General features: G+C 45.8%; 1 protein-coding gene across 3 annotated transcripts in view; it reads left to right on the plus strand.

Moving 5' to 3' along the window:
* cd2ap (CD2-associated protein) overlaps positions 1-6,419 on the plus strand; it is a 73,853-nt gene extending 67,434 nt beyond the window's left edge. For all 3 annotated transcript variants that reach the window (XM_054735979.2, XM_054735980.2, XM_054735981.2), the window contains one exon: positions 6,184-6,419. In XM_054735979.2, coding sequence (XP_054591954.1) covers positions 6,184-6,225 — 42 coding nt within the window. In that variant the 3' untranslated portion in view covers positions 6,226-6,419. The remainder of the gene's footprint in view (positions 1-6,183) is intronic.
* The last annotated feature ends 3,111 nt before the right edge of the window (positions 6,420-9,530 follow it).

Genomic DNA, 9,530 nt, shown 5'->3' on the forward strand with positions numbered 1-9,530 from the left:
TAATCTTATATTCATTAATTGGGGCGCCACCAAGTCTTTGTTAGTGTGAACTTGAAACACTTGAATTGATGTTCAGATTTGTTCAATGTAATCAGTCTCAAATTTAACACCACAAATGAACCTGAAGGATGAATTCTTGCCAGAACGCGCCGACTATTCTCGAGATTGTTAGAAATGATCGGGCGTTATTTACGTTTCTGTGAGTTTATTACAAACATCAGTTAATACATTTGACAAATGGATCAAACATATCTTATAGTTTCATGCATGGAATTAAGAAAATGGTGAAACCCAAAGCTTTATGGCAGTGATATGAAATAACTGAAATGTAATAAAAGTGGAAATTTGGAGACACGCAAGATTATAGTGGAACTGGGAATAATTTTAAAAGGGAATAAGTGAAGTTCCATGTAAGTTTATGGGAAGTGTGTGTGTGTGTGTGTGTAAGCAAATAAGAGTTCATTGCAGCAGATAAAGGATAAATCTTGAGAGCTAACATGAATTTGGATCGAAATAAAACACGCCATAAAATTGGATGATCTGGATTCACTAATCAGATTAGCATAAAAGTCAGCCAAATGAAATGACACACACAGACCTGTTCCGTTGCCAGGGGTGACCAAAGGGGCTGAAACAGCCGGAGGAGTCCTCGCTTCAAATGAAATCAAATCAACTTTATTTATAAAGCGCTTTCACATGCCCAAAACGGACAAACAAAGCACTGTACACCAATAAAAATCACAACAATAAAACAGACATATAACCATTCAAAATACAACAAGAAATCCCGAGTTCAAGTTCGCAGTCCATATCAGTCCTTTTTCCAAAATCAGATCCAGACACATTCAAAGTGATGCTGCCCACGCAATCCCAACTTCAGTGTCCAAACGCCAACGAGAGCAGATGTGTTTCTAGTCGGCTTTTAAAGATCTCAAGTGATTTGACCTGCTTTACGTCGGCTGGCAGCTCATTCCAAAGACTTGGTCCGAGCACTGAAAAGGCACGACTCCCACGAGACTTCAGGCTGTACCTGGGCATGGTTGGTAGTCTCTGGTCAGCTGACCTAAGGGAACGCACCGGGACATGTCGGTGGATGATGTCAGAAAGGTATCTAGGTGCCCCTGAGTTTAACGCCTTAAACACAAACAGGGTTACCTTAAACCTGATGTGATAGGAGACAGGGAGCCAAAGCAAGGCACGTAGGACCGGTGTAATATGTTCAGACCTCCTGGTAGATGTTAACAACCGAGCAGCCGAGTTCTGAACCGCCTGGAGGCGTGCTATTGGAGCTTGCCTAAGCCCCGCATATAATGAGTTGCAATAATCCAGCCTGCAGGTAACAAAGGCATGGATCACAGTTTCCATATGACTACGTGACAGAAATGGCTTAATTTTCGCTATACGGTGTAGATGAAAGAAGCAAGATCTCACGATTCCGTTCACTTGAGCCTCAAATCTGAGCTCTACGTCCAACTTTACCCCTAGGTTAGTGACCACCGCCTTCTGATGCGGTGCCAGTGTGGAAAAATCAAGCCCTTGGGCACCTCCTAGGGTCTTTGGTGGAGTAAAAAGAATTACTTCAGTCTTGTTTTTGTTGAAACACAAGTAGTTCTGAGCCAACCATAGCTTGATGTCCTCCAGGCAGTCCAACAAAGGTTGAATGGTGCATAAACCACCACGCCTAATTGGGAAAATGACCTGGCAATCGTCAGCATATAGATGGAATGACACGTCATGCTTGTGGAATAGGTCACCCAGAGGTAGGAGATATAGGGAGAATAGTAGTGGGGCCAAAATCGATCGCTTGTGTGAAGCCTTCTGGGACTATACGATTTTTGGACCCCGAGTTGGTCAACGTAGTCTTCCGTGTGCTCAGGAGAATCTGGTTCTCCGGGAGTGGCTTGACTTTAAGGTTCCTTCACTTCAGCTGCACTGAAAATGTGGAATTCAGAGCGCGAGTCTAAATGATCTAAACCGATGCTGAATCAGAAAAACTGCTCCAAATTAGTTTGACTCTTACTGTGAAAACTTTACTGGACCAAACCCACTTCCGGTTTGACGTAGAAGGTCTAACAAAAACAAACGGAGTTGCCACTGAGTTTTACCGTAACTTTTGGGAGCTAATGACTTAAAAACTTTGAGAGCGACGGCGTTGCTAGGCGAGATGGAAAAGCAGGCGCTGGCACAGGGCGTTCTTACTGATAAGCCAGGACTGGAAAGAGGCAAGGTCAAACGCCTGTCTGTTGCCAGGGTAAAATGAATTGGATGAAGCTTTTGTTTAAAAAATAATAAAATAATTAATAAAATAAAAATAAAATAATAAATAATGTATCCATAATTTATCCAACACTTCACTACTTTTTCATTACGCTCAAAACAAACTAGTCCCGAATTAAAACAATGATCATAATAAAACAGCATTACTAAAAGGGGAAGAACTTTATGAAGCTAAGAGCAAGTAGCCACATGAGGGTGGGGTGAGATTAAATGAAAACGGGGATCACCTGATGGCCTATTTTGCTGTGTTGTTTTGGTCATTTAGGTGTTTCGGCCAAAAAGGTTTGATGGCCGAATGTTCGGTGCATCCCTAATAGTCATTATATTTATTAACCCTCCCACTGTCCTAATGGGTGTGACCCCGTGAGGAAAGTTGACCATTGAGCAGGATTGATGGTTTATCCCTTGAGGTCCACGTGGCAGGGGTGAGGAGTGAGCACCACCTCACCCCTGGCACATGGACCTCAAGGGAGAAGCCATCAATCCTGCTCAATGGTCAACTTTCCTCGCGGGGTCACCCATAAAGACAGTGGGAGGGTTAAAGTGACAATGTGTATTTTCCCTGGTGATGGGGGAGTACATACCTAAATCACTGCAAGCAAGCTGTACTTTTTTCAAGTAAGACCTTACCAACGGATGGCCATTAGGGTAAAAAACCCTCTGGTGTGCAACCTCAGGCAAAATGACAAGCACATTAGACTCCTTTTCATAACTGGCAGCGAGTGAAGCGTAAATGTGTAAAATAACGTTTATGAATGCGGAAAGTTTTGTAACCGCTTGTTACAAATCAGTAAATGCATTTTGTCCTCACAGGCTCCCATAGAAGGAAACATGGCATCTAATGTGGCGTCGCCCAGAAACTTGGACCAGCTCCCATGTATCTTAAACCTGAATTTTATGATTATACATTACGAAGCCGCCCGTATTTTTCAACAACTGGGCATCATTTCATTCCTTTCCAACAACATTTCGATGGATATTTCCTGAGATTAACAGTAAAAAACTACACATTGTTTCTTAAAAAGTATTTTTAGGTGTAGTTTCTTAGACTTGGCTGGAAAAACCATGAACCATCACAGGGTCCTTGAAAACATGTTACCCTCGTTAGAGGTCTCTGGTCCCCAAAGGTTTGAGAACTCCTGCTTCGAAGCGTTCTCAGACCTTGGTCCAGAGTCCATCACTCAGAAGCAGGCACAGCTGTTAAAGGGCACAGTATATGACCAACTAATATCATTGGCACTACTAAGACGTATTTTTTGTCCAAAATGTTATTTCCGTTGGCCAGTCCTTCAATCGTGAAACCAGATTCTTGGAATCGCCATGAATTCCACTCATTTCATACGTAAGATTAGATCAACCAGCAAAGCAGCTTTAATAACACACCAGCTGCAGTTAACAGACGCACCACGACTTTTCCCAGTGGCCGCCATGTCTTACTCGGTGAGTGCAGAGTGCAGAATAATTGAGAATTAAATCCCTGGAGATTAAATTCCCTGCTAGCTACTTGGAGAGACTGGGTGTGACTGTTTACAGTCCAGCGGAGGAGGAATCTGCATTCAGCACCACCTGGAAGGGGAGAAGTGAGACATGGTGATGCAACCATGCCCCATTCAGACTTTTGCAATAGCTTAGTAGTACTAAAAGGAAGATGCAGCTGAGAGAGGAAAATGCATGCATGAGGCCAAAAACAACTTGTGGGATATTTTTCATGAGGGACTGACTATGTAACATGGTCACAGGCTCCAAAAAGTTGATTTTGCATGCTATAATCTCTAAAGTGTGAGCCATCTGAATGTTTGTCAGAGGCATTTATAACTTCAAAAAGAAGAAAGATCTTTTATATAGTGCCTCTCAAGATAGAAGCACCAGGTGCTTCACAAGAAAAATGAGAACGATTTTTTAAATTATGTAGAAAAGAATATTGATAAAAAAATTGTATGGAAAGGAAAAGAGAAAATGAATAAGAAAGGTAGTCCGTGGATCCGGGGAAAGTCAGATTTGGTAGAAAGATCTGAAACAGGAGAGGGTGGTGATGGAGGTCATGCAAAAGCCTGGACAGGTGAGTGTTCAGCTGCTTTTTAAAGGAGACCACTGAGTCCACTGATCTCAGGCTCAGGGGGAGAGAGTTCCAGAGTCTGGGGGCCACAGCAGCAGATGATCTGTCACCTTTGGTCTTTAGCCTGGTGCTGCACAACCAGTAGGCTTTGATCACTGGACCTCAGGGACCTGCTGGGGGTGTAGCGACTGAGAAGATCACCTATGTAAGATGGTGCTTGTCCATGTAAGGCCATGAGTTAACCCTCACACTGTCTTTATGTGTGACCCCGCAAGGAAAAAGTTGACCATGGAGCAGGATTGATGGTTTATCCCTTGAGGTCCAGGTAGCAGGGGTGAGGTGGTGCTCACTCCTCACTCCTGCCACATGGACCCAAGCGATGAACCATCAATCCTGCTCAATGGTCAACTCTCCTCGCCGGGTCACACCCATTAGGACAGTGGGAGGGTTAAAGGTCACACCAAGGTTCCTGACAGAGGGTTTGGTGTGAGAAGAAAGCTGACCTACAGAATCTGACTTTGGGAACCAGCTTGTCTTATCTTCATTCAGCTGAAGAAAGCTCCCACCATCCAGGTTTTAATGGAGTCTAAGCAGGTGTGTAACAGCTGCAGCTTAGACATCTCATGGGGCTTACAGGAGGTGTACAGTTGGATGTCATCTGCATAAAGATGGTAGGAGATTCCTTTATAGGAGCTCAGGATGTGCTGAAGAGGGAGCAGATAGAAGAGGAAGAGCAGAGACCCCAGCACAGAACCTTGTGGGACACCATGGGTAAGGGAGGTGGTGAAGGACGGCCACAGAGAAAGAAGAAGAGAACAACTCCAGAGCAGATCCTGATAGGCCTACCCAGTCTCTCAGCCTCTCCAGTAGCAGGTGATGGTCATCAGTGTCGAAGGCTGCAGTCAGGTCCAGCAGGACCAGAACAGAACAGTCCCCTGCATCACTGTGAGTCAGAAGGTCATTAGAGACCCTAAGAAGAGCTGTTTCAGTAGAATGAGCTCTACGAAAACCTGACTGGAAGCAATCATAGATGTTATGTTCATCAAGAGCAGCTGTGAGTTGTTTAGCCACAACCTTTTCCAAGATCTTGGAGATGAACGGAAGTTTAGAGATTGGTCTGAAGCTGCTATGGAGAGAGGGGTTGAGACTCGGTTTTTTAAGAAGCGGGTGGATTACAGCGTTCGTAAAGTAAGCAGGGACCTGACCAGAGACCAGAGAAGCATTAATTATAGAGAGCACGCTGGGACCGATGGACTGAAAAGCACTTTTAAACAAAGATGAGGGTAAGATGTGGAGGGGGCATGCAGAGGTCTTCATAGAGTTAACTAGTTTGGTTAACTCAGGCAAAGAAACAGGAGCAAAGCTATCTAGGACAACTTACCAGGTTCTAGTGCTCTTGCCATTATTGACATTCCAAAAGACTGAAAACAGCAGGATGCCTCGTTTACCGACTGCTTCAGCAAGGAGAAATATGTCAGCAGGACAACGGATAGTTCAGAGAAGAAAACAAAAACTTCATGGTTCCTGGTGTTCTTGGTGTTTTAAGCAGAATAGTCTTTGCTGAATGGGTCTTAAAAAGTCATAAAATATTCTAGTTATAGGTCTTAATCAACATGTCCCCATTTTCATATAAACTCTCAGATTACATGTAATTACATTTGAAATGAGTGTACCACTGTTTAGTAAGTGGGTCTTCTACTGAACTTTTACATAGGGTTGGTACAGCAAAGCTTATCGTGGTTAAAGCTGAGAGCTGGTGCTAGGCTAGTTGTGGTCCCAGTCTATTTGCAAACCGCTCCGAGTCTGATTCTGCCCTTTGTACTTATCATTTTCTGCTTGTGTTGCCACAGATGGAGGTAGAGGATCTAAAGCGGACCATCCACTTAACGTGAAGCATGGAGCCTAGTCTACAGCAAGCCTCAAGGCCAGTCAGCCCCCAGTCCATTTGGAGTGGATGAGAAGGGCCATGGGCGGGTGGTTGAACTGACTAGGAGGACTAGGTGGTGACTCACAAACCACCCTCACTACAACCCTTCAGCAATCTATGAGAAGAAACTTTCTATATTTGTAAGATTTACATTTTGCACACATTTTATTTTAAAGCTAAGTGTATTTAGTTACAGATGAATGTTTCTCTCATCTGTTTAAAAATGTTGCCAACGTAAAAGCCAACAAACTGAGGCCTTACTGAGCTCCTGTGGCGGAAGGCTCTGGCTCTCCTGCCTTCTGCCCTTCACGCGGGTGTTTTTCTGGTCCTCCGGGACAAGGATCACTCTCAGTACTACTGACTTTGAGCAAAGCAGCGGGTGCTGGTTTTCCTCACCTAACTTCCACTCATGATTTTATGAAGCACAGATGTTTGATTTTAAACCCTACAAGACTGTAAGATGATGATTTGTGTTCTGGGATGTATTTGATTGTTGTTGCGGCTGCCTCTTCATAGCTGCTTTGATTAGTTTTTTATATGTTTTCTAACATTCCTGTTCAGGGTAACACTATGGTGCCTGTTTAAAAACTAAAGACAAATCTATTAAATGTATCTAATGGGATCTGGAATTTGTACAGCATGATGATGAATATCTATATTTTTAAATCTACTGACATGACAATAAGTAGGAATGTGCCCAGAGAGCTAACACACAGTCCTAATGATGTGTGTGTATGGGGGGGGGCGGGCGGGCTCGTTACAATCATCTCTCTTCAGCGTGGCCTCTGCCCTGCTCTTCACCCCTGCTCCTCTAATCCATTTCTGATTCAGGGTTATGACATGATCCAAGGAGCCTACCTGTAAGCAAACCATGAAGCAGCAATACGTTAAATAAACTTGTGATGAAATCATCCTGTATGAGGTTTTGGTGGCATTGACTGTTCAAACACGAAAAGACTGACCCCAACTCTCTGGAGCTGAATCAGCAGTTCAGACGGTCCAGGACACGCTTGGTTTTAGAGGTCTTGATGCTGGACCAGGGATCTTCAACACTAGGAGACTTCAGCACAAACATAATTCATTGAGTATTTTTAAAGCGGTGGATCACTTATGGGTTTAAACGTGTTTGTACGTGTTGGTGTTGACCTTAGATGTTTTTTTTTTCTTCTTTTGGGATAAAAACAAAATCTTGCTTCTGAAAAGTTTACCATTTACATTTCTGAAACAGGACGTCCAACTCCAACTCCGTTGTTTCAGTCAGGCACTTCCCAGGGTTCTGTTTCTTATCCTGATCTTCACAAAGTCGATGTGAGTCCCCACTTTTCAGTGTAGCTCCCCTCAACTAAGATCTTTGAGGAATGTGATGGATTTTTGGAGCAGATGGCAACCACACTTTGTTGAGTAGAAGAGCTTAAGTTGCTAATAATTTCAGATTAAAATTAAACAAGAAATTTTACACATTTTATTTGAAGTTTTAGCAAACGCAGAATTTGACTGCAGACCAATTCAGTTAGCCAAGCGAGGTGCAGCAGTGGCAGTTGCCGAGGCTAAATCTCGGGCGTGGGAGGAGTTTGGTGAGGCCATGGAGAAAGACTATCGATCGGCTCCAAAGAGGTTCTGGCAAACTGTCCAGCGCCTCAGGAGAGGAAGGCAGCAACTCGCTCACACTGTTTACAGTGGGGATGGGGAGCTGCTGACGTCAACTGGGGCTATATTTGGACGGTGGAAGGAATACTTTGAAGAGCTCCTCAATCCCACCTACGCGCATTCCGAGGAGGAACCAGAGCTGGGAGGCCTGGGGATGGACTGTCCAATCTCGGGGGCAGAAGTTGCTGAGGTAGTCAAACAACTACACAGCTGCAGGGCCCCCGGGGGCGGATGAGGTTCGTCCTGGGTATCTCAAGGCTATGGATGTTGTAGGGCTGTCATGGTTGACACGTCTCTGCAACATTGCGTGGTCATCGGGGGCAGTTCCTAGGGAGTGGCAGACCGGGGTGGCGGTCCCCATCTTTAAGAAGGGTGACCTGAGGGTGTGTTCCAACTATAGGGGGATCACACTCCTCAGCCTCCCTGGAAAGGTCTACTCCAAGGTACTGGAGGGAGGGTCCGATCTATAGTTGAATCTCAGATTGAGGAGGAGCAATGTGGTTATCGTCCTGGCCGTGGAACTGTGGACCAGCTCTGTACCCTTGCAAGGGTGATGGAGGGGGCATGGGAGTTTGCCCAACTAATCCACATGTGTTTTATGGATTTGGAGAAGGCTTATGACCGTGTCCCCAGGGGCACCCTGTGGGGGACGCTCCAGGAGTATGGGGTGGGTGGCTTTCTGTTAAGGGCCGTTCAGTCCCTTTACCAGAGGAGCGTAAATTTGGTCCACATAGCTTGTAGTAAGTTGGACCTGTTCCCGGTGAGGGTTGGACTTCGCCAGGGCTGCCCTTTGTCACCGGTTCTGTTCATTACCTTTATGGACAGAATTTCTAGGCGCAGCCGTGGTGTGGAGTGTGTCGAGTTTGGTGGCAGGAGAATCTCGTCTCTGCTTTTTGCGGATGATGTGGTCCTTCTAGCTTCATCCAGCTCTGACCTTCAGCTCTTGCTGGGTAGGTTCGCGGCCGAGTGTGAAGCGGCTGGGATGAGGATCAGCACCTCCAAATCTGAGACCATGGTTCTCGATCGGATAGGGTGGCTTGCCAACTCCGGGTCGGAGGAGAGGTCCTACCTTAAGTGGAGGAGTTTAAGTATCTCGAGGTCTTGTTCACGAGTGAGGGTAGGAGGGATCGGTAGATCGACAGGCGGATTGGTTTGGCGTCTACAGTGATGCGGACGCTGAGCCGATCTGTCGAGGTGAAGAGGGAGCTGAGCCAGAAAGCCAGGCTCTCGATTTACCGGTCGATCTACGTCCCAATCCTCACCTATGGTCATGAGCTTTGGGTAATGACCGAAAGAACGAGATCGCGGATACAAGCGGCCGAAATGAGTTTCCTCCGTAGGGTGGCCGGGCTCAGCCTTAGAGATAGGGTGAGGAGCTCGGACATTTGGGAGGGCCTCGGAGTAGAACCGCTGCTCCTCCGGATCGAAAGGAGTTTGTTGAGGTGGTTTGGGCATCTGGTCAGGATGCCTCCTAACCCTAACCCTGGGGAGGTGTTTCGGGCATGTCCTGCTGGCAGGAGGCCCCCGGGTTGACCCAGGACACGTTGGAGAAGTTACATCTCCAATCTGGTCCGGGAACGCCTTGGGGTCCTGCCGGAGGAGCTGGTGGAGGTGGCCGGGGAG

The sequence above is a fragment of the Nothobranchius furzeri genome, chromosome 2 (genome assembly GCF_043380555.1).
Source record: "Nothobranchius furzeri strain GRZ-AD chromosome 2, NfurGRZ-RIMD1, whole genome shotgun sequence".
In the NCBI taxonomy this organism is placed as follows: Eukaryota; Metazoa; Chordata; class Actinopteri; order Cyprinodontiformes; family Nothobranchiidae; genus Nothobranchius; species Nothobranchius furzeri.